This window comes from Oncorhynchus mykiss, chromosome 24, assembly GCF_013265735.2.
Source record: "Oncorhynchus mykiss isolate Arlee chromosome 24, USDA_OmykA_1.1, whole genome shotgun sequence".
Taxonomy (NCBI): domain Eukaryota; kingdom Metazoa; phylum Chordata; class Actinopteri; order Salmoniformes; family Salmonidae; genus Oncorhynchus; species Oncorhynchus mykiss.
Genome location: NC_048588.1, coordinates 7,656,325 through 7,684,321, shown reverse-complemented (window position 1 = coordinate 7,684,321; position 27,997 = coordinate 7,656,325). Strand labels below are relative to the sequence as shown.

The 27,997-nt window shown below is 44.0% G+C and overlaps 3 protein-coding genes across 8 annotated transcripts in view; all 3 read right to left on the bottom strand.

Annotated features, from left to right (window-relative positions):
* Positions 1 to 17,045, bottom strand: part of LOC110503649 (large neutral amino acids transporter small subunit 4) — a 29,126-nt gene extending 12,081 nt beyond the window's left edge. Inside the window, exons 1-5 of the mRNA XM_021582086.2 lie at positions 16,798 to 17,045; positions 14,288 to 14,504; positions 8,680 to 8,920; positions 8,255 to 8,310; positions 8,069 to 8,145 (exon numbers count right to left, since the gene is read on the bottom strand). Coding sequence (XP_021437761.2) covers positions 8,069 to 8,145; positions 8,255 to 8,310; positions 8,680 to 8,920; positions 14,288 to 14,447 — 534 coding nt within the window. The 5' untranslated portion in view covers positions 14,448 to 14,504; positions 16,798 to 17,045. The remainder of the gene's footprint in view (positions 1 to 8,068; positions 8,146 to 8,254; positions 8,311 to 8,679; positions 8,921 to 14,287; positions 14,505 to 16,797) is intronic.
* Positions 17,046 to 17,172: 127 nt separating this feature from the next.
* On the bottom strand, positions 17,173 to 24,845 carry LOC110503648 (nucleotide-binding oligomerization domain-containing protein 1). Its single transcript, XM_021582085.2, has 8 exons — positions 24,523 to 24,845; positions 21,962 to 24,117; positions 21,366 to 21,815; positions 21,129 to 21,215; positions 20,869 to 20,952; positions 20,671 to 20,754; positions 20,324 to 20,407; positions 17,173 to 18,192 (listed from the first exon to the last, which is right to left on the bottom strand). Exons 2-8 carry the CDS (start codon positions 23,905 to 23,907, stop codon positions 18,099 to 18,101), a joined length of 2,829 nt encoding a protein of 942 aa, XP_021437760.2. The 5' UTR covers positions 23,908 to 24,117; positions 24,523 to 24,845; the 3' UTR covers positions 17,173 to 18,098.
* A 99-nt stretch (positions 24,846 to 24,944) lies between these two features.
* LOC110503647 (unconventional myosin-Ic) overlaps positions 24,945 to 27,997 on the bottom strand; it is a 59,081-nt gene continuing 56,028 nt past the window's right edge. For 4 of the 6 annotated variants that reach the window (XM_036961248.1, XM_036961253.1, XM_036961250.1 and 1 more), the window contains exons 31-32: positions 27,779 to 27,936; positions 24,945 to 27,464 (exon numbers count right to left, since the gene is read on the bottom strand). In XM_036961248.1, coding sequence (XP_036817143.1) covers positions 27,810 to 27,936 — 127 coding nt within the window. In that variant the 3' untranslated portion in view covers positions 24,945 to 27,464; positions 27,779 to 27,809. The remainder of the gene's footprint in view (positions 27,465 to 27,778; positions 27,937 to 27,997) is intronic. The other 2 variants (XM_036961249.1, XM_036961252.1) reach the window with 1 other exon arrangement.

Here is a 27,997-nt window from a genome sequence, read left to right as displayed (position 1 = left end):
TCCTGACTGTGTTTTTTGGAGGTTGTTGACATGGAATGAGTAATGTGGGCGGAGTCTTGGTGATGCTTTCCCCACACTATTTATGGCAGTGAGAGAAAGTCCAGAGCAGCCTGCATATTTAGTCCTCTACTTGAGGTTAGAGCACAGGTTGTTCTCAACTCAACTGCTAACTGTAAACAACTGTCCTTGAGCAGAGAAGTAGGGAGCGAGGGGGGGAGGGAAGGAGAGAGGGAGAGAGACAGAGAAAGAAACAATTAAAAAGGGGAGAGCAACATCTGTCTGGCAGACTAGGCAGCCCTCCATATCTCTACTGTGTGTGCGCTTGAATCTCCCGTGACAGAGTCGGGGAAGGGAAATGGAGGGAGAACAACAACAACAAAAAACTGACAGAAACACACCAAAAATGTACTGACTGAGCCATTCACCAGCGCAACAACTCCTGAACATAACTGTTTGATGGCACATCCATCCATCCACCCTCACCACAGGTTCCCTGCTTGTTAGAGCCGCGGAGGAAATCTCTCACCCCGTGCCGTGGCCTCCCCAGACGTCATTACCCTCCACTACTAATTGGAGCAAAGGTTAACGGCAGAATCAAAACATCTACACTAACAATCACATTCCAGTCCTCCTGGAGAAGTGAAATGAGCTGGAAACATCTCTATTGTGACATTTACAGTAGGAGTGAGTAAAGCTCTACTGCAACTCAGCACTGGTGCCTAGTTAGCAGGATAAGAAGAGGTGTGTGTGTGTTCATGTGTGTTTTACTATCCTTGTGGGGACCAGAAGTGGGGAGATTTCGCCAGTCCCCACAAGGAAAAAGCGTATTTTAGGCTTTGGGGTTATGGTTACAATTAGGATTAGGCTTAGGGGTTTTATGGTTAGGTTAGGGGTTAGGATAAATAGGATTTTGAATGGGAATCAATTGTTTGGTCCCCACAAGGATAGTAAAAACAAACATGTGTGTGTGTGTGTGTGTGCCTGTATTATCAGGCTGGCAGACAGAGGAGAGAAACACTGGTCTTATGCAAGGCTACCTCTCCACCATCTCTCCTAGCACACTACCTACCTCCACCTAGCACAGCTTCAATCAGCAGTGTTGGCTGTGGAATTACCCTGGACTAAACTAGGCTGAATAATGTGCTTGAGTGTCGCCAGGGATTTCAAATCAAATCCAATTTGATTTTTCACAAGACCTTACTGTGAAACGCTTACTTTACAAGCCCTTAACCAACAAAGCAGTTCAAGAAATAGAGTTAAGAAAATATTGACTAAATAAACTAAAGGGAGAAAAAAATCTAATAAAATATAACAATAACCAGGCTATATGATGTGCTTTCCATTGCTCTGCTCTCCTCAGTTCACCTATTTCTCTGTCACCACCAGACTGTCAGTGTGTCACCTGACTATAACATGACCACAATGACCTCACTGAGTCAGTCACAGACAGACCGACAGACAAGCAGACAGACAGACAGACAAGCAGACAGACAAGCAGACAGACAGACAGACAAGCAGAGCCCCAAAAAGATACTAACCTATATCCCAGTCACCCTTTGTCTGTCTGCTCTGCTAATATTGTTGTTTACCAGGTTTGGATGTAATGGAACGAGTTCACCTGCCTTTGATCAAATTAAGGACATGCAGGGGGAAAGGGGAAAATAATGAATTGTCAACAGAGGGTACAGCCTAAAACATCAACAGCATCGGAAGGTCCAAACCAGCTCACAGCCTAAAATGCTGCATTTACAGTAGGTGCCTCATTAGTTTTAGTGGTCTGAAGTCAGTTTGACTGGGAGTTGCTGTGGTGGTTCCAAAACAAACCGCCACAAACAAGATTCCTCCATCTTGTTCACGTGCAGAAACAAACCACATAATTATGTCTTATAGCTATGACATAATAAGAAGGATATCCAGCTGTCAGCTGTAATGAAGGAGGTAGACGTACAGCCTGTGAGGAGAGGCTCATGTTGGGAAACAGGATCTGTGTACACCTAGAAAAAAAAAAAGCCTTGGGACGCTACGTTGTAGAACATTTCGATAGAAATACTTTATGTGATGTAGAATAAGGACGTCAGCACTAATAATGAAATTTGTCTCTGCAACGTTGAACATTGCTTGCCTAATGAACCTGGCCCTGATAGGAGTGCAGCCTTGAGTTTGTCTTCCTAATCTGCCTGGCCGCCGATATCGGAGCACTTCCTGAATTGGGCACCATCAGGCATGACTAAATACAGTGTCTTCTAGAGAGAGAAACAACAACCCAGGGCTGGTTAATGATTGGCCAACTCTTCACCTGAGACATTACCTGTTCCTGTTTCATGAATACTGGCTCTGTCTGCGTCCCAAAATGGCACCCTACTCCCTGCCTAGTGTACTACATTTGAAGTCCCTATGGACCCTGTACAAAGTAGTGCACCATACAGGGAATAGGGTGCCATTTGGGGCACAGACCGTCTCTGTTAGCTCTGCTAGAGCCAAGCCGAAAAGGCAAGGTCAATACAAATGTGACTGCATTCACCTACCAAGCTCTACTTGGCTCCATTATGGGATCTGGAACAGTCATGCAGATAAAAGATAAAAGTCTGTTTGTAGAGTGTTGGACTATGAGTAGCATCTAACTCCATAGGATGTACTGGAAGCTAAACCATGTTGCTATGTTGTTGTGGGGGAGCAACAACTTTATGGGCAATCATTTAATCAATACAGGCTGATCACTCCGGATCTATAAACTGCAGCCAGTGCCGTGTCTGTGCCCTGAACAGGTAAGAAAACGTCTACAATGCACTTTCATACCCTCACTAAGCTAGGTGCTAGTACTTATCACTTGAGACGATTGAGAAAATCCCTATCTGAAATGCTGAGTGATGTTTGCAGTCAGTAAAGAATGCCTGTGGTAAGCAGTGATCCTCTAAAGCAGTGGTTCCCAAACTTTTCATAGTCCCGTACCCCTTCAAACATTCAACCTCCAGCTGCGTACCCCCTCTAGCACCAGGGTCAGCGCACTCTCAAATGTTGTTTTTTTGCCATCATTGTAAACATAAGAATTAGTTTTTGTCACAACCCGGCTTGTGGGAAGTGACGAAGAGCTCTTATCGGACCAGGGCACAAATAATAATATAATAATAATCAATAATTTTGCTCTTTATTTAGCCATCTTACACATAGAACCTTATTTGGTCATCGTAAATAGTGAATAACTCACCACGGGTTAATGAGGGTGTGCTTGAAAGGATGCACACAACTCTGCAATGTTGGGTTGTATTGGAGAGAGTCTCAGTCAAAAATACTTTTCCACACACAGTCTCTGCCTATATTTAGTTTTCATGCTATTGAGGGCCGAGAATCCACTCTCACATAGGTACGTGGTTGCAAAGGGCATCAGTGTTTTAACAGCGTGATTTGCCAAGGCAGGATACTCTGAGCGCAGCCCAAACCAGAAATCTGGCAGTGGCTTCTGATTCAATTCAATTTTCACAGAACCGCTTGTTGCAATTTCGATGAGGCTCTCTTGTTCAGATATCAGTCAGTTGACTGGAGGCAGGGCATGAAAGGGATAACGAATCCAGTTGTTTGTGTCATCCGCTTTGGGAAAGTATCTGTGTAATTGCGCATCCAACTCACTCAGGTGCTTCGCTATATCACATTTGACATTGTCCATAAGATTGAGTTCATTTGCACACAAAAAAATCATACAATGATGGAAAGACCAGTGTGTTGTCCTTGTTAATGCAGATGTAACAGTAGAACTTTAGACCGTCCCCTCGCCCATACCCGGGCTCGAACCAGGGACCCTCTGCACACATCAACAACAGTCACCCACGAAGCATCGTTACCCATCGCTCCACAAAAGCCGCGGCCCTTGCAGAGCAAGGGGAACGACTACTTCAAGGTCTCAGAGCAAGTGACGTCACTGATTGAAACGCTATTTAGCGCGCACCGCTAACTAAGCTAGCCGTTTCACATCCGTTACACAGAGAAGACCTCCAACTTCTTAATCATAGCCTCAATTTTGTCCCGCACATTAAATATAGTTGCGGAGAGTCCCTGTAATCCTAGATTCAGATCATTCAGGCGAGAAAAAACATCACCCAGATAGGCCAGTCGTGTGAAAAACTCGTCATCATGCAAGCAGTTAGACAAGTGCAAATTATGGTCAGTAAAGAAAACTTTAAGCTCGTGTCAATACTTTGCCCCTTGATAACCAGTGCACTTCTGTATGTTGTAAAAGCGTTACATGGTCGCTGCCCACATCATTGCTTAGTGCAGAAAATACAAAAGAGTTCAGGGGCCTTGCTTAAACAAAGTTAACCATTTTCACTGTAGTGTCCAAAACGTCTTTCAAGCTGTCAGGCATTCTCTTGGCAGCAAGAGCCTCTTGGTGGATGCTGCAGTGTACCCAAGTGGCGTCAGGGGCCAAATGCTTGCACGCACGTTACCACTCCGCTATGTCTCCCTGTCATGGCTTTTGCGCCATCAGTGCAGATACCAACATGACAAGCAGCTATGTTTGGCTACATTCAGACCGTTAGTGGAATTCCCACGAAAGAGTAATGGTTAATGTGATTGGATGTTAATTATTGGACTAGACTACCTGTATTGGACATTGTGTTGTTATTTCACTGGACACTAGTTTAATTTGATTTTTGGCAGTAAAACGAGGCTACTCAGGCACGGAAAAAAACCTCACTCAAATGTATAGCCCTGTTGGAGAATATAAATGTGAATATAATTGTGAATGTGAATATAAACTTTTTGAAAATGTGAAGAAAAAATTATAATTTTAATGATTTGGCGTACCCCCGGCGGCACTGCACGTACCCCTGGGAGTGTGCATACCCCAGTTTGGGAATACCTGCTCTAAAGCCATTAAGGGAAGCAGTCTTATCCTATTCGCATCTAAGTAAATACTACACATTCTACACTTTCCATATCAAAATGTTGCTAACAAGGAGAAGTGCTGTTTGGGGTTTAAGGCTGGGTTTCTGTATCAGCACTTTGTGACATCTACTGATGTAAAAAGGGATTTATAAATATATTCTATTGATTGATTGCATGTGTGTCTCAAATGTGTGCAGTTCTACTTGAAAAACAAACCCTAGACTGGGTTCATCCGATTCTTCTGTGTGACGGCAGCAATGATCGTTATCTCGAGTGCAGCAGGCGGAGACAGAGGGAGACAAAAGTGGGAGAGAAACGAGGAGAGTGAAAGAGTGGAATAACTAAAAGCCTCTGAGGCACAAAGGCCAGAGAGAACAGACAAGGAGGATATTGATAGAAGGGGGAAAACAGAGAAGTGAAAGAGAGAAGAGGGGCTGCTGTTGCGTTAAAAGCTTCACTGCTTACTGGACAGCCAAAGGAAACCAGTACAAACCGGTCCAATCCTGACAGGACGGAACGCCATCATAAAATGAGTCAACATGCTGTGTCCCTGACGACCACACGCAGACAACACCAGCCTGAATATCTCCATCTCTGTGCCATCTCTGTGCTACCACTCTGTCTCCCGTTCTCATCAACACTTTGTTTTGCATTTCTGGCCTTGCTGTGAATCTCTATCCACCCCTATCGAAACCTAAAGCTAAGTGCATGGTGAAAACAACATCATGTGCAGCAGTTGACGGCCTTTTAATAAGTCAATCAACATGACCCTGAGATCAGTGCCTCCACAGTCTATTAGTGTCATCAAGCCCCAGTTAGCAAGTAAACATCTGATGGCAGGACATTTTACAGGCAGGGGGAGGTCGGTGTATGTGGTGGTGACCCTGTCTGAGTAGAGAGGAGCTATCATTAGTCTAGCCTGGACCAAGATCTATTTGTGCTTTCCTGGCAAGAGAACATCATATGTAGATCTGGGACTAGCACCAGTTTCACTTCACCTTTGACATTCATCTCTCTACCTCTCTCCGTCGTTCTCTTTCCAAGTGCCAGGAAGCAGTAAATAAACTAAATCTATGTTTATCGAGCCAGACTGAAACTTAATTCCCCCCGAGGACCTAGTGACACAGAACCCAGAGCGGGATTGGGACCAATGAAGAAGTCCTAAGATAGAAAGGATTAGTGTTTCATGCAAAACATGACTCAGAGATAATAGAATCATCATAACAAGTGTCGCAATGTACAAGAGGAGGAGCGCTGTGTGTGTGTATGCATGTGTGTGTGTGTGTGTGTGTGTGTGTGTGTGTGTATGTAAGTGTGGGAGGAGTGCAGAGAGAGGGGTTGGGGGGGGGGGTCTGGTTGAGAGAGAGATGGATAGAGGATGGTTAGGAGATATCCGCAGTGGTGATTACTAATACTATAGTGGACTGAAGGAGAGATTGAGGTCAAAGCTATTAAAGGGAAGTGGGAGGGAGGGATGGAGAAGAGAGAGGGAGAGACAGACAGCCTGCTGCTGGTAACCGGAGAAGGGGGCAGACAGAGATAGGCTAGGCAGTTTACTGATAGAAAACAGAGGTGGGTAAAACAGAGCTCTCCTCTAACGCCTTGGGTTCTCCTCCACTTGTTTTTCTGCAGCTGGGACACAGAGTGCTGAGTGTGCAATCAGAGAGATGGAAGGAGTGAGGGGGCAAGCTGCCAAACCTCCCCCTTTTCAGCAAATTAGAAGAGTCAGGAAGAAGAGAACACATAGAAACAAAGAAAAGGGGTATCGTGTTGCATACCTTTCTTTTTGTGTAAATCTACAATCCAGACGAGAATAAACCTTAACACAACTGTCTGTAGGGGACCAACTCAATGAGTTCAGACTGATTGAATGAGATACAATGTATCCATTTGGCTTTAGTGCAAAAAAGGCTACATTTGAATTAAAAAAAAATATATATTTTCCTCTGTGACAACCTTTGACCCCCACACCCGGGAGGAGAGTGGCGAAGAAGAAAGTTTGGAAGAAAAAGGTCCGGCTGTACAAAAACACCCGGAACCCGGACCAGCAGTGTAAAACACACTGTTAGTCGGATCAAGGAATTACCACCGTGAGGTTACTGCAACAGAACAGCTGAAACAACACCAGTTCCACACCAGACCAGTTCCTTGACACACGCACACACGCACCCACACACCACATACACACGTGAGGCAACTAAACGGCTATAGCATAACAGGCTCAGGCATGCTTGCGTGGGGAATGAATGAAACCAGAGAAAATTAAAACAGTGGGGAGTGGGGGAGGCAGAAGAAACCAGTTGGGCAGCTTCTGGGTGTCGTGGTAGTGTGTGTGTGTGTGTGTGTGTGTGTGTGTGTGTGTGTGTGTGTGTGTGTGTGTGTGTGTGTGTGTGTGTGTGTGTGTGTGTGTGTGCCAGCCAGACAAACAGACAGAGCCCCTCTGAGCCCCTGCAGTGGGGGGTGGTGAGGAGGCCAGGGGGCAGGAAACTGTCAGGAAGGGGTTGAAGGAACCCCAGCAGCGCTAAGTGTGACTGACTTCCTACTTCCTGTTTGTCAGCTCAGCATACAGTGTGTCTCTTTTCTCTCAAAGTGCTTGTTGTGAGTTTCTTTGTCTGTGTTTAGGGGCAGATAAACAATGAAACAATGAAATCACGTTATCTGTAAACACCATTGTGTCAGTGAAACCCGTCCGAACATTTAGTCTAGCTGCCAGTGAACCCTGGCAGTCTTGGGCCGGCCAATCAAAGGGCTCTGTCAGGATGATGAATAAGTAAGGAGGAGGTGTCTTTTTGTGGCTCTCAGTTGGACCAGAGCACAGTTGAATAATAGATTTGTAATGCAGGGTATGTCTCGCTTTCTTTATTTTCTCACTCTCTCTCTCCATCCCTCTGCATGTGGCCTCCCTGTGACGCAGCACTTTCTCCGTGCTGACGACATCACCATGTCCCACCCGCCCACCCCGCTCTCGTCGCTCCCCTCTCCATCCCCACTCCTCTTCCCACTCCTCTGTCTCCCTACTCCCTATTCCATCCTAGCGCACTCCCCCCTCCTCACCACTGTCCCCATCCCCACCTCTCTCTGCTCCCTTCCCTCTCTCCCTACTCCCGCCATAGACATGCATCCTCGCTCACTCCCCTCGGTCCCCTCCCCAGCCTCTCCCTGCGGTACAGGAGAAGACGCCACTTACCGTGAGGGAAGTAAAGGTCATGCACATTCCTCCGAACCCGTTCAGTGCCAGAGCAAAGAATATGAGGATGGACAGATCTGGACAGGGAAAACACATGTGTTAAGGAGACGGGATGGAACAGACACACATACTGTACTAGAGTAGAACGTGAGTAAATAAAAAGAAAGAACGAAGAAATATGCATACTCTTGGGGTCGCTCGATCCATAAGCGATCAGGATACAGGAGAAAGCAAAGCAGGTACTGAAATAACAGAACAGGTTGAATATGAGGAAGGTTTATTCATACGATGACACACCAAAGCCAAGTCAGAAACAGAACATAAAAACTGCAGCAGGAAGTTGCGGCCACTAAAAAGTATTCAACCCTGTACCGAGTTATAGGTTTTGTGACAATCGCAATAAAACATTAGAGTGCCGTGTTTGCATGTGCAATATGCTGCAATTATTCTGACAACACCGGGCGCCATCCCACTTCTGACACCAATATAGCTCATTTTGGGTATAGCCCCTGCCGGGACTCGAACCCGAGTACAGAGACTGTCACCCCAACACCTTTGCTTAAATGATAGTGGCCGCAACTGTACATACTACCTTGTCTCCGTTCTACTACCTGCCGAGCAGCCGGAGCTTGCGTGGGCCATACTTGTCCATGACAATACCCAGGGGCAAGGTGATGGCACTGAGGAGGAAGGAGCCCACAGTGAAGGCCAAGTTCAGCATCTCATCCTGGTCCTTACAGATGGGCCAGCCGTTCATCTGGAGGTACTCCTCCTCCGCCACGGGGCTCTGGGTGATCCCCTCCGCATCCCCAACCTGGACTGGCTCAGACTGGTTCTGACTGGTGCTGTTACCTGGAGGCACAAGGGAACTGAATTGAACCTTCAAATTCAACGTTATGGTCCCGGAGGGAAATAGATTTAACATCATGCATAGAAGACATTAAAAAACATACATTAAAAAGGGATTCCTGGTGTTTCGGTCGAGAAATTAAGCATGATCCGATTGGAAAAGACGACCCATAGATGAAACGATCACACTAAAGTTTCTTCCTGAAACTTTACATTCTAGTTTGATTAGATAGAATGTGCCTATTGGGAGAACGTCATGGACCATCTGAATGACGAAATGCTTCTGAGGGTTGTTTGGGATTGGATTGCAGCATTTCTTGGGCAAGTGTTCTAAGAAATGTCCTGCCTCACCGGAGGCCACCGATTTCAGAGGAAACATCTTGAAAAGTAATCCATCTCAACAGCACGTGTCTATTTCTGTTTCACTTGTGTCTCGTGTGTCTCTTTCCCGAGACAGTGTGAGCCATGGACAGGTCAGGTAAACAGAAAAAGCTCAGTGAAAGATACTGCAACCAAACTGCTGGGATCAACAAGCTACTCTGAACTCCCAAAGCAAGGCAAGTCCATGGCAACCCAACCCCCTTAGCACCCCCAAATGTTCCCAAAGTGAATTCCTAAGAGGATAGAGACAGTAATCATATCATCTGTTAGTTATTTCCGCCTATCATACTTAATAGCACTGTTTGTTATAAGGACTGGAGACCAGTGCCTTGGTTATGAGGCAGGTTACTGTCGTTGTTATGGAGAGAAAAATAACTGTAGCCAACACCCCAGTCTCCATGGGTTTAACTCAGACCAAACAGAAGACTATGACATTGACATTGAAAAGTCTCATAAAACATTATTGTTGTGGCCTACGGGAGCTGTAAGGCATTGAGTAAGGGCCTGGGAGGAGGATAGGCTGCATGACAAACGGTTATTTTTTCAGTGCTATTCTCAGGTGACGTCACGTGACTTTGGACAACCTCTCCAAAAACCTTTGGTAACACAAGGTGTTTTTCAAGCAGTCTTGAAAAGCAGGTTGATGTTTTCTTGAGAGTGAGGCTGTGAGTAGACATGGCTGTATTATATAATATGTAGGTTATAGGTCATAGATGGTAGTTAACACATAGGTTAGCAGAAGGCCAACGGCAGCTGGGCCTGCCTGGCTGGCGGGCTCTTACTGCTGAGCAATCCAGACAACGTGAGCCTGTGCTGCTGCTGCCGATCCAATAAGGGAAGCGCCCTGAGTGACGCTGAGCACAAACACTGTGTTAGCGCGACAAAGAGCTTATAACGCCTTCAAACAAAACACTGTTCACTTCTCTGTTTTGAGGGTTTTCAACATGATTCTAATGACTCGCAGAACATCCAGAGCCAATGAAATCATATGAAACAAACTAGCCCGGGCCCTGCTTTCCAGCTACTATGTGCCTGCAGCTTTCTTCCTTGTAATTTAGAGAATAAGAACATTCAGACTCTCAGGCCATGCTCTAACAAGATTATTACATCACCAACACAATAAGAACACAATGTGACATGTGTCTTCTTTAACCTGATCATCCATCAATGGGAAATGGATGTGTTTCTTACACATGTCCATAGATGCCGTGTCAATCGCAACGCGTCTGACCCGATCACTTACCAGTGATAAATGTAAACGGCTGACAGAATCCGACGGACTAGCTTTGTTGCCAGAAAATGGTTGCCATCGGCGTAGAACGTCTGCATTTCCTCGCGTTAACTCATCAGAGGAAGAGAGATAACCAGCTGACAGTATTTTTTCGGCATCATAAGCCTTTCAAGCACTATCTATTTCAAAGCAGTGAGCAGACAGTAGATTCATCAGCTCCAGATAATGCGCTAATAACACTGACACGACACTGATTAAAATAGCTGGAAAAGCTAGCTTGGTGCCAGATAAAAATATATATAATAGTTTTATTGTCACATACACAAGATAGGTTCAGTCAGTGAAATGTGATTTTTACATGGTCAACCATAGTAGTACAGTGGCCTTGGAGCAAATGAGGGTTAAGTACCTTGCTCAAGGTCTGTTTGTGCTGTCTTGGCAACTCCTATGATCAAGCCAAACAAAGGTTGACAGCACAAACAGATCTGTGACCAGACTAGTTTAAGGAAGCCGGTAAGGCTGAGTTCTGTCAGGGAGGTGGTTGCGGTCACAGGGTGGGTGAAGGTGAGGGGTGAGCGGGGAGAACCCTCTGCTCTCTCAAGTCTCGGCTGAAATAACACTCATTCCACACTGGCCCTAGGGTCTCGTGTTTCCTGCCAGTAGCTAGCGACATGAGATGCCACAAGGCTCATAGGGCCTTATGCACTGACACAGACACTCCAACCTTGTGCCCCTGCCATAGACCTGACCTTAAATCACAGGAGGGGACGGGGAAGGGGGTCAAAGACAGACACACCACACATGATAGAGTTATGGAACGTGCTTTTCCAGGTTCCATGACAGGAAAAAAAGTGACTCTGTTCTGTTTGTTGGCAGCCTCGTTAAATAAAGGTTAAATAAAAATAGAAAGTGTCAATTAAGTTTTAATAGTACTGGCACTGGATGCTTCATACTGAAAATAAAAACAAGAGGTTTGATATTTCCCGTACAATATGTTCTGTCCACGTTGTCAGTGAACCATGCCTTAGCTAAACTGAGTGTAAACCCAACTATGTCAACAGTACACACCTTACAGTGTTAAACCAACAGACGCGAACCGATCGCTGCAGCTGGTACATAGTCCATCTGTCAATAGCCCACCCAATCTACCTACATCATCCCCATATTGTTTTTATTTACATTTCTGCTCTTTTGCACACCAGTATCTCTACTTGCACATCATCATCTTCTCATCTATCACTCCAGTGTTAATCTGCTAAATTGTCATTATTTCGCTACTATGGCCTATTTATTGCCTTACCTCCTCATGCCACACTGTATATAAACTTTATTTTTTTCTATTGTGTTATTGACTGTACGCTTGTTTATTCCATGTGTAACTCTGTGTTGTTGTTTGTGTCGTACTGCTTTGCTTTATCTTGGCCAGGTCGCAGTTGTAAATGAGACCTTCTCAACAAGCCTGCCTGGTTAAATAAAGGTGAAAAAATGTAATATATAAAAAAAATGTCACGGGGGATGATGACAGTTCAGTTTATGTGACGAAACACAAGCGCTATCGGAGAGAGAGAGGTGAAGGGACTGGGAGGCAACGGTGTTGCATATGGGAGGAATGCGAGCCTCACACTTCACAATGTCAGCCTAGCCACAAACTTTCCCAGTAGCAGATAGGTGAGGAACCAAAACAGAAGCAGCCCACGGTCCAATCTCAGATCCTTTCAATGGAACCAATGATATGGGGACCAAGGTCACCATGACACCAAACACTTACATAAAGGACTCTCAGCAATCTGATTGACAGATACCTTTTGAATGCATTCATTTATTTTTTTAAACATACGAGAAGACAAGGATGGAAGAGCGTCAAGACTGACCTGATCTGCATAAATCAAAAGGCTTATTCACATGTTAAACGCTGCCTGGAAAATAGAAAACACTGTGGCAGATGATCAGAGGACTCCTGAGTCGATCTCAGGCCATGTTCTAATGATATTAGTATATGTTCCAGTCCATCACAGGCCATGTGCTAATGATATTAGTATATGTTCTAGTCCATCACAGGCCATGTTCTAATGATATTATTATGTTCTAGTCCATCACAGGCCATGATGCTGTGCTTTATTTGTCCTATCATCTCAAGATCTCGGTAATGACGCATATTTTCGGCCCACTGCCTCCCTAAGTGTCTGTGTATTTGAAAGATGAAAGGAGGACAGACGAGTCATAGACTATGGGAACAGGGAGAAAGAGCGAGAGAGAGCGCGAGATAGAGAGAGAGAGAGAGAGAGAGAGAGAGAGAGGAGAAAGATCCAAGTCACCGGTTTGCTGTAGCATTTAGATGCAAATAAACCAATAAAAGATGCCCTTATGAGCACCTGGAAATGTACCTGGTACTTTCATCCCACCACCCCATGGTTTCATTCATCATCTCTGTGATGTGGGTGATTTAGTGGAACCATCAAATCCCCACAGAGAGAGAGAGAGCTCTGAATCATAGCTGCATTACAGGCTTATTAAACAGGCTGACTGCTATTGATGTGTTTTTTGTCTCAAAGCTCAACTTTGGCTGGGCTGGAAACAACGCAAGTGTCTTGGACAATGATATAATAAATCCCTCTCGCACACTTTCAACACTAGCCAGGCTGTATAGGTGTATTTTCTAAAAAGCCACTTGCTGTCCTTTATGGCAACATCATCAAAAAACTGTTCAAAACCCCCAATTATGTCATATGCAGTAGTTGCTCTGGGCCTGTATTCGTAAAGCATTTCAGAGTAGAAGTGCTGATCTAGGATCAGGTCTCCCTGTCTATGTCATCTTAGTCATGATCTAAAAGGAGAAACGGATCCTCTATCAGCACTCATACTCTGTGACTCTTTGTGAATATGGTACTGGTTACATTTGCATTGAAGTAGACAAAGCCCCTCAGGAGGAACTGATCATGTCAAATGTAAGTGGAAACTCATTCAATTCCTCTGCTCAATGTGATTGGATTAGAAACCCCTCACCCCTTCATCCGATCCTCACCCACAGAGCATCCCTTTGATCTGAACATTCTATCACATCCTTCTATTGTAACCCCCAATGAAATAACTTACGGTATTGTTCTAAAGAGCCCCATTGAAGTGTTGCACCATTCCAACAAACGCGATTGAATTAAAACTGCACAGACACATAAAGTCCTCTTCAACTCACAGTAGTGAAATAGAAACACCTTTTGTTGCTGAAGGAAATAAGCATAATAAGTAGGATAGCTTAAAACACACTTAAATCTTTGTCAGACCTTCCAAGCCCAAGTGATACCCGTTCACCTGTCTCACATGCTGAAGAGACGTTTCAGTTGAATACATTCAGTTGGACAACTGACTAGGTATCTCCCTTTCCCTTCCCCCCAATACTAGATATAGGGGAAAAAATGCTAGAAAAACAAAGGTTGCTAAATGTCACAATGAAAACAAGTATTTAAAGCAACAAAAACTACGCATTCACTGAAGCAACAAAAACCTTCCATCATTCTCTCATCTACAATACTTATATAATAACACAGGTATAACACATGTAACAACAGTATTCCCTTTTTGGGGTTTCCTATTCATTGTAATAAAAATGGCCTACAACGTAAAATAACATTGAGCACCTGGAATAGTGTTATACTGTATAAATCAGACCAATTGTCTCAATTTCCCAACCACCTAGTGACAAAACAGGATATACAACACAGAGCATTATGGGTATCGTAGTGCATCATGATACACAGCCTTACCAGGTTCTCTGCAGAGGTAGGAGTAGAAGCCTTCAGACTTGAGCATGATGAGCAGGGAGCCCCAGCCCAGCAGCACAGCAGAGAACAGCAGGTTCTCTATGACCGCTGTCACAGCCATCCACCAGCGCCTGGAGAAGGCTGTGGCCAGGGAGGGTGCCATCTTCACGAGGAGACGAGGGGCACAACGAGGCTCGTAGAACGAAGGAGGGCTGGTGGCCTGGAAGATAAGGTCGATACATATTAAGGGTCAGGTCTAAGGGTGTGAAGAGACACATTTGATAGTTGTTTGACATTCATACTATAAGAAACTGTATATGAGTTGGTGAGGGATACATCAGAGGTAGCCAATACATAAGGGGGATATACCTACTTACATTAATTATGGTATGTGTACAGTAGAAGACGAAGCTATCAGCCTTTAAGTCACTGGGTTTCCCTTGTCTTTATCCCTGTACATAGCCCACCTATAATTTAGCCCAAACAACTACCTCTTTCCCAACTGTATTTAATTTATTTATTTATTTTGCTCCTTTGCACCCCATTATTTGTATTTCTACTTTGCACATTCTTCCATTGCAAATCTACCATTCCAGTGTTTTACTTGCTATATTGTATTTACTTTGCCACCATGGCCTTTTTTGCCTTTACCTCCCTTATCTCACCTCATTTGCTCACATCGTATATAGACTTGTTTATACTGTCTTATTGACTGTATGTTTGTTTTACTCCATGTGTAACTCTGTGTCGTTGTGTGTCCAACTGCTTTGCTTTATCTTGGCCAGGTCGCAATTGTAAATGAGAACTTGTTCTCAACTTGCCTACCTGGTTAAATAAAGCTAAAATAAAATAAATAAAATCCTTGTAGGTTAATAATTTGTCACTATTACAAAACAGCTGAGCTCTTCAATGAGAGTGCCTGGACTACAAAACCCCTCCTACTCATGTCCCAAAACACCGCACCAGCTCCCTCTGATTGGCAGATAGTTTCCTGGACCTCTACCATTGGCTGCATATTAATAACGTTACCAAGGATGACTCCACGTGAGGCCAAGATCCCGCCGGTTCGAACCAGTGCGGCGCGAGATTCTCAGCAATGAGAACGTTTTGTTCCCATCTTCACCCGACATCAATACCTGCCTATGGGCTAACAGTGTTACGTAATATATAATGACGAGGATACGTTGCCCGTACTAAGCCTATGTTTCAGGCTACATTTTGTGATACATTCATATTTTATCAAATTCATTCCCAAATAATTGTATGACCAGCGGTGAACAACAGACCCACTGGCCAACTAACCATTAGACATGCATTGCATACTAGATTAGTCTATGAGGTGGTATTCGTTTTCTCGTGATTTCACAGTCATTTTATTTTTACTACATATAGACTATTAATGTTAGTTATTTTATTGATATGTGTGAAGGTCAGGTCCTCAACGCTATTGACAATGTGTATTAAGCCTATATTTGGAATCGCCGTGTTCTTGTGAGGTTCTTAAACAATAGCAGCATGGTGCGGGAAATGAGCAGCCCTGTAAACTGGTCTGAGCTGGACTGAAATATATCAGCCCTCTCAATGCGCCTCCTGCACACCCACCCCATCTCTTTCGCACGAAGATCAGCTGTTCAGTATCGAAAACACAGCACGCAGTGCATAGGAATAGTCTTCACTGTTCGCAACAAAACTGCAATTAGCCTACAGCTTCCATGCAGTTTGACAAATCTCAACGTCCTTTGTTGCTGCTGTTTTGGCAGCAACGATATTGTATGGTTTCACTATTATTATGAAGCACATTTCCCCGCAATGTTATTGTTATTACTAAAAAGATTAATAAATGGACACACAGGTAAGGACAGTTATCTAATATGGATGTGCTTCGTTGCAAAGCAAATATCCCTATGGACATTAAAAATATAAACTCTTAAACTCAATCTGTAGAAATGCAAAATTGACAGTGTGAAAAAGTCAACTGCATGCTGTTATTTCCCTAAAATAATTGAAAATAAAGCGTTGCAAACGGTGTATAGGCGACTCAAGCAAAACACCATAAACAAAAACATAACTGGGACGATCACCCTCTTAAATCACGTGCACTAGACAATATGTAACAGTAAAGTTGCTCTATTGAAAACTAACAGCACGACAACAAGCAACAATAAACACCTCATGTAACAACATCAAATTCATAGTATAATTGACTCATTACGGTCCTTGATAGGCCTATACACAGTCATGTTAAGAGAACTTTCAATTGGAACATTGTTGCATGTTTTGTCTCGGATAACCAGTCTACATCATTTCAGGCCCGGCTACGAAGATATGACAAAATATAAACAATATTGCATTTCTGCACTCAGTGTAACATAGCTTTTTATTTATATATACACATATATATATATATATACACATACATTCAGTGATCAATTTTCAATAAAAGCAAAGTGGAGAATTTACAGATTCCTCCCCTTAGAATAACAGTAGAGCATCCCTAAAGTGCGGTACCATACCTGAGTGTCTGGAACCAAGAACAAGGTCGCCTGCCTCTCCACTGACTGGACTCTTTGTATTAAAGTCTATTGTTGTTATTCTCAAAACAACAAATAACATCTATATATTGTAGATTGTAGACTTGACTCAATCTTTCGTTTCTTTGCATTAACATTTATCTTTTCAACGCCGATTCCTGCTTTTATTTTCGCACCGAAAGCTGCACAAACAAGCCTGCGTCTCCATTGGCCAGGCCCCGAGCTAGAGAAGAGCTCAAACCAATCAGAGAGCGCTTAAATTATTAAATAAATGATTGGTACAAACAGCCAGCTAATGTGTTGACACAGAAGACGTGGGTGTTGTGGCAAATAATATGAATTTAAATAAGGACTTGCACGCATTGTTTTATTTTCAATTACATGTCGAGGTTTGTACATTGCCTAGTCTAATTCTAAATAAAACAAAAATAGCAAACTTGTTTATGGTTGAGTTAAATGGGAAGCATTTTCCCGATGTTTTTTAAAAATATTTTCAGACAAACTTTTTCCAAAGTGCATAACAAAGGGAATGTGAGTTTCTACCTTCACAGGTGACAATTTATAGAATTCCATTTGTAGTAATAGTAGCACTGTCCCTGGGCATCACAAAAATCACCTTATGATTTTTCGTTTTTCTATGGAAATGGGAAACAAAGGATAATGACATGTCCCCATGGACCAGACTAGGAAGGATGCAAACGAAAACACTGCAGAAAAGTTTAAATTGATGGTGACATCTTGTGGTAGAATAAAGAAACACTCAACTTAATTGTCACCGTCAACTTAATACATTTCTATATTAATTCTAAGTAGTGAAATTTAGTTGGCTACCAACAAATTATTGTTAACCCATTAATGCCCAACTTTGTTAGAGTGAACATGATCATCTAATTTGCACATATGACCCTAGCCTTCCAGTTGGTCATGTGTATGCAGGTCTATTGCCCTCTGCTGGCCATCCATGGAAGTGCTGTTTAAACGTTTAAACTCGTTACTTGGAGGCGTTTCTGACAACACAGGAATGCAACCTGTTGGAAAAACGTGTAGACCTATTGCAGACGATTTCATTGACCTGTGGCTCCATTCATTGACCTATTACAACCTGACAACCAAATATAAACTCTTAGTTGTTTGAACAAAAATAAGAATTAAATACTAATAACATCTTTCATACCATGTATATGTGCAAAAGTACCATATCACACAAATTATAAACAACCACATCATCCACCAATGATAAAGTACTTGGAGTCTATCATCAGCAACAGGAAAGGCAGATGAAATCAGATGCACACTTTGATGTCCAGATGAGATGTGCTCCTGGCGAACTCCTTCAGCTTCCTGACTCCCTCCTTTGATAACTTGTTGTCAAACATCCTGAGCAAAGAGACAAAGTCACAATGAAATATCAACATATGTAAAATATTATCTTGTTCAAATAGTAGGAAACTGAGCAGATAACAGTATCAATGCTGAGTCAACTAAATGAAAGATGGTAAGGTTACAGATGCTAAGATGTTAAGGTTACAGATGCTAAGATGTTAAGGTTACAGATGGGGAGGCAGGTAGCCTAGCGGTTAGAGTGTTGGGCCAGTAACCGAAAGGTTGCAAGATCAAATCCCAGAGCTGACAAGGTAAAAATCTGTCATTCTGCCCCTGAACAAGTCAGTTAACCCACTAGGCCGTCATTGAAAATAAGAATTTGTTTTTAGCCGACTTGTCTAGTTATATTTCTTATATTTCATACATATATACATATATTTCTTTAAATGCATACCTCCAGATTGAAATCAAATGTTTTATAAGAAATGTATTAATTGGAGCATATATATATATTTTTTTCACCTTTATTTAACCAGGTAGGCTAGTTGAGAACAAGTTCTCATTTACAACTGCGACCTGGCCAAGATAAAGCAAAGCAGTGCGACACAAACAACAACAACAGGGTTACACATGGAATAAACAAGCATACAGTCAATAACACAATAGAAAAAAAAGAAAGTCTATATTCAGTGTGTGCAAATGGCGTGAGGAGGTAAGGCAATAAATAGGCCATAGTAGCGGAGTAATCATATTTAGCAAATTAACACTGGAGTGATAGATGAGCAGATGATGATGTGCAAGTAGAGATACTGGTGTGCAAAAGAGCAGAAAAGTAAATAAAAACAATATGGGGATGAGGTAGGTAGATTGGGTGGGCAATTTACAGATGGACTATGTACAGCTGCAGAAATCGGTTAGCTGCTCAGATAGCAGTTGTTTAAAGTTAGTGAGGGAAATATAAGTCTCCAGCTTCAGCGAGTTTTGCAATTCGTTCCAGTCATTGGCAGCAGAGAACTGGAAGGAAAGGCGGCCAAAGGGGGTGTTGGATTTGGGGATGACCAGTGAGATATACCTGCTGGAGTGCGTGCTACGGGTGGGTGTTGTTATCGTTAGCTGAGATAAGGAGGAGCTTTACCTAGCAAAGACTTATAGATGACCTGGAGCCAGTGGGACTGGCCGTGAATATGTAGCGAGGGCCAGCCGATTAGAGCATACAGGTTGCAGTGGTGGGTGGTATAAGGACTTTGGTGACAAAACGGATGGCACTGTGATAGACTGCATCCAGTTTGCTGAGTAGAGTATTGGAAGCTATTTTGTAAATGACATCGCCGAAGTTGAGGATCAGTAGGATAGTCAGTTTTACGAGGGTATGTTTGGCAGCATGAGTGAAGGAGGAAGCCGATTCTAGATTTAATTTTGGATTGGAGATGTTTAATATGAGTCTGGAAGGAGTTTACAGTCTAGCCAGACACCTAGGTATTTGTAGTCGTCCACATATTCTGAGTCAGAACCGTCCAGAGTAGATGCTAGTCGGGCGGGCAGCGAACGGTTGAAAAGCATGCATTTGGTTTTACTAGTGTTTAAGTGCAGTTGGAGGCCACAGAAGGAGTGTTGTATTTCATTGAAGCTCGTTTGGAGGTTAGTTAACACAGTGTCCAAAGAAGGGCCAGATGTATACAGAATGGTGTCATCTGCGTAGAGGTGGAACCCTGTGGTACCCCCATAGAGACTGCCAGAGGTCCGGACAACAGGCCCTCCGATTTAACACACTGAACTCTGTCTGAGAAGTAGTTGGTGAACCAGGCGAGGCAGTCATTTGTGAAACCAAGGCTGTTGAGTCTACCGATTAGAATACGGTGATTGACAGAGTCGAAAGCCGTGGCCAGGTCGATGAAGACGGCTGCACAGTAATGTCTTTTATCGATGGCGGTTATGATATCGTTTAGTACCTTGAGCGTGGCTGAGGTGCACCCGTGACCAGCTCGGAAACCGGATTGCACAGCGGAGAAGGTACGGTGTGATTCGAAATGGTCAGTGATCTGTTTATTAACTTGGTTTTCAAAGACTTTGGAGAGACAGGGCAGGATGGATATAGGTCTGTAACAGTTTGGGTTTAGAGGGGGATGACCGCATGGTATAACATGGTATAACATGGTATAACAGAGTGTGTGTGTATACTCCTCACCAGAGATGTTCCAGAGTGGTATTCTCAGTCAGTGCTTCCATGAGGAGTTCTGCTCCCTTATCAGTAATCTGGTTGTCACGGAGCCTGAGGAACACAAAAACAAGTCTGTTGCTAATAATGTTTTACTTGACCAAAAGCCTATGGCCGAGGATCAATCCAAGACAGATTAATAACCTAGGTACAGTGATAGTGCACATCTGCGATCGTTTGAATCCTGGCCTTATTCTTGTAATTACCTAGTGTGAACTGACATGAGAATGTGAGAGAACATGACCACAGATGTGTAACTAGGCTGTTTTTAACCGCAAAGGATGATATCTTTGATCTCAGTGCTTTTCCATCCTCACCTGACATCTTTAAGTGTATGATTGGTCCGCAGTAGATCCGCCAGATAGCCCGCTCCCACATCGCCAATGTGATTGATGGCCATCCTTAAACCATGGAATGATGGCAGACAATGATTGGTGAGAGACTGCTTTATAATATTTTTATTATAGTTTTATTGAGTACCTGTAGCCTATCAGAGCATTGATATCCTGTGTTACCTGAGGTCGACCACTGTGTGGTTGTCTTTCAGTCCTTCTGTAAGCACCTTGAGTCCCTCACAACCCAGTCCTGTCCCCACCACCCTGGAAAAGGAACAATTCCACAGGGTTGTGTTCATTAGGGCATGCCATGGAAAACATTTTAAACCGCTTCGCAACAGAAAATGAAAATGAGTGCATGTAGTCCCTCCAAGGTGGTGATGTCAGTTGTCCTATCCAACTATTCTCTCTGCTTCAATTAGCCCTTATACTGTCCTCACCACAGTCTCTCGACACAGCAGTCTGGGCTCTGCAGGGCACAGGCTAACACAACTGCCCCCTCTGGACCCAGTGGATTCTGCCCTAGCCTTTATGAGGAACGAATACAGGAGATAAATACACAGGGTTTTCATTCTCACGTATCAAGAAACAAATACTGTTTGGAGAAAAATATAAATAACTTAATTTTTGTGTTTGGATTAAGCCTGATTTAAGGTGTTACACATGACTTAGCCCACCTGAGGGTGCTGAAGAGAGGGAGTACAGGCAACAGTCTGCGCAGGCCCTCTGCGTCCAGCCCCTGGGCCTCCAGATTCAGATCCTGCAGGTCTGGGATCAGCTGCAGCAGGAAGGCCAGCTCGCTCCAGTCCCTCTTGGCTGGGCCAGACTGGTCTGGGACCTGTTGCTGGGCCAGGACCTGCAGCCAGGCTTGTAGACGCTGCGCCAGGCCTGGGTCCTGGGCCTCGTACAGGCAGTGGCACACGTTGACCTGCCTCTCTGGACTCAGTCTGCCACATTGGAGCTGGGAGTGGAGCAGGCTCAGGAGAAAGGGAGGGGTGAAAGGAGGAGGAGAAGGAGAGGACAGGGATAGAGAGGAGGAAGAGAGAGATGGGAATATTTGTGATCTGCCTGGGAATAGTCCATCCAGGATGACACGGGTTTGAGGTACCAATAAGCCAGATACAAATCTAAGGAGAAAAATACAAAATAATCTACAATTAATGGAGAGAAAAATAAGTTAAGAGAAATTTTCTGAACGTTAATATGGGATGAAGTTAATTACAAAACACAACACTACTTTTGTCTATGTTTTTTTATGCACATATTATTTGACCTGCAGAAGAGGTCCATGTGACCAGACTGATGGTGTCCACCCCAGGAGAAAGCCTTCTTGATGTATCTGCGCAGGAGCCGTCTGGGCCTCAGGAGCTTATTAGCAGTGGAGGTTAACACTTTGTGCAGGGCGACTGGAAACATGGCTACAACGACGGCTGACTTGAGGCCTAAGAACGGGTCTGAGCCGGAGAGGGCCTGCAGGACGTAGTACAGAGCAGCCAGGAACTCCTGTACACTAGTGTGGAGGAAGTGGAAGCTCCTCTGGTAGGTGAGCGAGGCCCGGTCCTCTCGGAGGATCTCCACCAGGAAGGCCTTGGACAGCCCGCTGCAGTCCAGGGAGAAAGAGCTCAGATCAGCCTGGTCGAAAAGGAAGCGCCGCTCCAGTAGGCCCTGGAAGGCCAGGGCTCCCAGGTCTCTCAGCATGGGCCGCATCTCATGTAGGACCCGCGGGGCCTCCTGGAGACGCTGCGGGCTGCAGCCTTCCTGACTGCGGCCCTCTCCGTGGAACACCAGGACGGACTTGAGGAAGCAGCAGTAGATCTCTGTGATGGTGATGGGCTTGACATCGGCGCTCATTAACGTCACACTGGGAACAGTGGAGGAGAAGATGGAAGGGGTTGGAGTGGCTTTGTCAGCGCCGTTGTTGGTGGTATCACTGGAGCCTGCTGGCGTTGTCCTAGCTGTACTGGGCAGAGTGGTGGTGGTGACTTGGCTAAAGTAGCTGGGGGCTCCGTCACGGAGGGCAGTGGAGACGATCCAGCAGAAGGCCGGTATACGACACATGAGCTGGAGGGGCTGGTAGGAGGAAACGTAGCCCCACACGGCGGAGGCCACCAGGGGAGAGCTGCAGCTCTGCTCAAAGTAGTGCCTCTGCTGGTCTGTGGAGAAGCCCAGGACGCTGTAGAGCTGGGTCACCAGCAGTGGAGGGACCTTGGAGACGGCGTGGGGCCGTGATGTGACCAGGATGGAGATACCGGGGAGGAGGTGACCCTTGATCAGGTTCACCACCATCTCCCCCATGCCCAGCCTCCGCTCCGGATCCGAGCACTTGGGACTCCGTTCAAAGTCCAGAGGGAAGCGGAACTCATCGAGCCCGTCCAAGATGAGCAGGATCCGACCGGGTTGGGAGTCAACGACCCGGGCCAGAACAGGTTTGAGGTGGCTGTAGTGCACCAGAAGAAGCTCCTGCAAGCTCTGTGGCTCACTGAGCAGATTGAGCTCTCTGAAGGATAGGGACAGGACTATCTTCTGGGAGTCAGAGTCCCTGGCCCACTCATAAATCAGCCGTATAACCACGGTGGTCTTCCCACTGCCAGCCACCCCCGAGAGCAGAGTCATATTGTCTCCTGGAACAGACAGCAGACTCTGGCAGACATCTTGAAAGGTACAGACCTGGTCCTGGCTCCGGAAGGCATCACCCACCATGGCTGCCTCATGCTGGTGGTACTGCAGGGGAACAGAGTAGCCCACGCACCTGGACAACGTAATATCTGTAAAGGAACCAGGCTCATTAACGCTCTCTGAGCTACTAGTCCCGACCCTAAGGTAATCAACGGGACCGTGCTGCCTGCCTAATATGTCCTTGTGTTTCCTCAAGTGCTCCTGCATGTTGGTTGGACCAGAGTCACTGCTGCTGGTTCCAGTGCCCTCGGGTGAGATAGCAGCTAGCATAGACCCTGACTCTGTGTTGGCTCTCTGTGACTGTAGAACATGAAAGAAGGCTCGACAGGCTTCCTCTCCACGCCCGTGTAGCACATCCAGCAGAGTCCTCATGCAGTCCCTCTCCCCCGGGCGACCTCCCCCTCTCACCAGGCTGAGGTCCTCCTCAGTAAGAGCCCCTACCTGATAAAGAAGCTCCTGGAGCTGGGTAACATTTTGGCTCCAGCTCTCCACCAGTTGCACACGACGCTCCTGTAGTTCTATACTGCGTGGCCCCACCGCCATTATGGGGACTGGGGAGACTCACTCTTGCGGTGACTGGTTTACCAGAATATATTTGTCTATTGCCCACTTATTCAACAACATACAAGACTCGCAGGAGAAGTGGTTTGAATATGGAAGTGGTTCTTCCGCATTCCTTTCTGTAAATCGAGGCGTTGTTTACAGCATAAAATGGAGCAATACAGGTCCACATAGTCGCAGTTGTAATTTCAGCTAAAAACAGAAAATAACATTAATACATTTTATTATGACTTCAAAACCGGATGTAGGCTTAAAAAGAATCATATGGCATGATAATATTAGTGTGACATTGTAGTTTAGGCTATAAAACAAACTTGTCAACTATAAATGTTGTGTTATTGAATTGTAATTATTAAGTCAACATAACTAGAAAATAAATATATATTTATTTTTAATGGTGTAATATCGGACTTCCCAAAACAGACTTTAATCTGCTGAGTTTGCAAGATTCCATAATAACCCGTTGCCACTAAGATAAATGTAATTTATTACACGTTATAACATGATTATTACAATAAAAGTTATGGCATCAGTGTCAAATGTGTCAAAAAAGAGTCAGAACATAAAAGGTAGAATGATTGCTAAAAATAAACTTACCCCTTTTGAAAGTGAAACTCAACTTTCCCGAATGACGAACCACTGATATACCTAGTCTAGTCTATAATTGAACATTGATTAACCACCAATGCCATGTTTTTAAATAACAGTTCAAAACTATTATTAAAACCTGGTGTGTTGGTTTTATACACCTATAGAGCAGAGAGACTATTCAAACTCAAGACTGGAGATAATGTCAAATTCCTCATCACAGCTGAGGAGCGTCACTTCGTACAGTCCCTTGAGATCAAAACGTCATTTCAACATGTTGCAAGATAGTAGGTTTTAGCAGTTCTGGCTTGGGACTTATAAAGACCGCACAGTAAAATTCAGAGTAAAGATTTGCATAATCTAGTTTTACTGTTAAAATGCATCAAATTATCAAGGAAGGACGTTTGTAATGAAGGACCCAGACAGAATAATATCATTTAAAGTTTATTTTTTACATTTTATCTTTAGCGTGATGGTCTAATTCTACATGATGGTGCATACAGACACTCAGGACTGATAACTTGTGTATTGTAAATTATTAAAAAATAGGATTTGGTTTGAAGACAGGCTTTATATAGAAACTTCTATGACATTCTAAAAAGGAGGAATCCGATTTTTTGGGTATATATATAGTTTTTCCTCTGGAATTAGTGACATTGTCGAGGAGGTATTTGTCATAGAATTCCATACAAAATGGGTTGTAATTTCTATTAAACTCAAGGCACATTAGCAACACACATTTTTTTTGAACAAGTCTAAATGAATGTTACACTTACAAATCCTCACTTGGCTCAAATATCTTATTAGAGCACAGAACACAATAGCGCGGTCCCAGATCTGTTTGTGCTGTCTGGCATTGGCAAGAGAGCACAGACCGATCTGGGACCAGACTAACCAAGCACACATCTTCCGCCATGAAAATAATAACACTTTAATTGACATATAATCATACAACAGACAATTAACAGACATTTCATCAACTATTGCGTCTTTGGCTAGCGTCAGTGCAGTAGCACACCTTTAAATTAGGCATATTGCACCTGTCATACCGTTCTTTCACTGGGTTGCCAGCTGTACACAGCTCAGAGGTTTGGTCATAGGAGGATGGGGGGGGGCACTCAAGAGGCAAAACTAAGGAAGAAGCAGCACAGAAACGTGAAGAGTGAAACGTAGCTCAGAAAGTCTGCTGGGGAGAGGTGTGTAGATTAAAACTAACATCTATTAACTGTAGTGTCACGTGGGTTATACCAACACACCTCTGGTTTGTTAAAGATAGCTAAGTGTTGCTGAGGATGTTACCGTTGATCCATGTGCTTTCTGTGAAGAACACCCGTGGCTATGATGTATATGCTATGACGTAGGTATTAAAACACCAGGAACAGTCTCGATTGCATTTACTGCAGTGCATGGGGCTCGATTGCATTTACTGCAGTGCATGGGGCCTCTTCTCTCTTGAAGGCCTGTGTTCAGAAGTGCCAATCAAAACATTAAAAACATTGTTGAGAGGGCTGGGCTTTCGGTTGTCGATACGCCAGAAACAGTGAGGCTGTATTGTAGCGTAACACCGTGGACAGATTCTATATCAATATGTAGTGCATTCGTCTGTACCATCGTCCCTGTCACAAAGGATAGCACAAAAATCGTCGTCGGGAAAGTAATGGTAAATGTGTTAAAAGACGCAGTGAACGTTGTCCCGACTACTACTATAGCCTGACCAGAGCTGCTACACTTACCCAGAGTACGGAAACGGCAGCCTGGAAACGCGACACAAAAGGAAAGCACATGGATCATAGCGTGTTTTCCAAAAAGCTTCAACTCTAGAGGTCTTTCTCTCTGAATCGTCTTCTTCCAGGCCATCCTGAGGGTATACAAGACATCTGGCTCTAATGGAGGAGTCAAGGTCATCCCCAAAGTGTCATTGTTTAATTGGTGTATCAACATATAAATAATCCATTAACAATAACTTAGTAAAGGAGAAAGGCACAATTGTTGGGTGGAAAACAAGAGATAAAAAGCAAAGACTATTCTATTCTTTACTACCACCTCCCACCCCCCCATTTTCTTTCTCTTGCCTTTTTCCTTTATCTCTATTATACATTGTAAAGACCAGTTTCCATTATAAATCAATTATAAAAACACATTTCTCATCACCAAAATGCTTTGGTTTACGCTTCCATTTGGGCTCCTCCATGATATTTACATTAAACAATGATTTAGAGATCTATGGCACTGCACAGACCAAATGTACTCCACATTCTGGCCAGTATGCTCTGGGTCAAAAGGTCACACAAGCACATGACTTTTCTGCTAATATCCCTTCGGATGGAAAACCTCAAGAGCATTGTGTCCGAGTCGACACAAGTTTGAAAAAAATAACTCTTCCTTATGACCTCTACCAAACTCCCTGCTCCTCGATAGCTCAAAACAAACGTAGCCTCTACATACCATCAGCCATGTACGTAATTTCCACTATAACAAAAGCCTCTGCCCCCAAACAGTTAAGAGTAGTATCAGAGAGGGTGCAACGTCTACATTACTGAACAGAGAAAATATTGTGAAAAAATAATGACGGAAAGAAAAAGAAAAAGGAGACCCGATACACCCTCATTGACTGCTTGTTCATGTTCCCAAATTAAGCAGAAGTAGTGCAGGGAAAATGCACCAAAACATTGTTATTCCTTGGCTTCATATAATAAAATCGTAATATTCAAATAACAAGCATTAATCCCCAAAATATATAAAACATAAATATCAATTAATTAAATCGCTTGACTTTCTCTTAATTGGAAGCACATGCCCGTTCCTGTACCGAGAGCTGGCATTTGATTGGCTTAGGCAGAGAAGGGTCTGCGGTTGTGATTGGTGAATAGGAGCATATTCCAGGAAGGACTTCCTTGGCGTGGTCAGATGATCAGCCATGTCTATCATCTTGAGTTCAGTCGAGGGGCAGTCTGAAATAGTTCAGGGAAGACATCAGAGGTAACCATTACAAAGAAGTTACCTTAACTTTAACTCAATAATTGATTGGTTCTCTTTACAATGTAAACGTGCAGAACAAATGGTCTCTACCAGAGATACACCTACAATGAAAATCAATGTACAGTTTAACAGGGGGCTGTTAACAAAACAATCGTGTCCTGTACGTCACACAACAACAACCAGCTTTAAAAAGTCAAGTACAGTCAGCTGATATAAATACGAGTGCAGGACTCCAATAATCAATCAACTCTGACTCCAATCATGCAGTATTGATGTTTCAACCTACTGTATTAGTCCTGTAGGGGAGGACTGACGCTTTATATCCCTCCGTTATTCCGACTCACCACTGAGAGGTGGCCATTCTTCGCCTTGGCAACCAGCAGCTCAGAGCCAGAGGTGAAGTCTATGATCCCTTCCTTACCTTGGCCCATCGTGAAAGTTATACTGGGATAGAGAGAGAGAGAGAAAGAGAGCGACAAAGAAGAGATGCAGTTCATTTACAGTC

Bases quoted from the DNA above. Each gene is read 5' to 3' on its own strand.
- LOC110503648 (XM_021582085.2), bottom strand. From the start codon at position 23,907: ATGGCGGTGGGGCCACGCAGTATAGAACTACAGGAGCGTCGTGTGCAA. The intron at 21,216-21,365 runs GTGGGCTAAGTC...TTCCTCATAAAG, and splicing joins CCTCTCTTCAGCACCCTCAG to GCTAGGGCAGAATCCACTGG. The intron at 18,193-20,323 runs GTGAGGAGTATA...CTCTTTGCTCAG, and splicing joins ACCACTCTGGAACATCTCTG to GATGTTTGACAACAAGTTAT.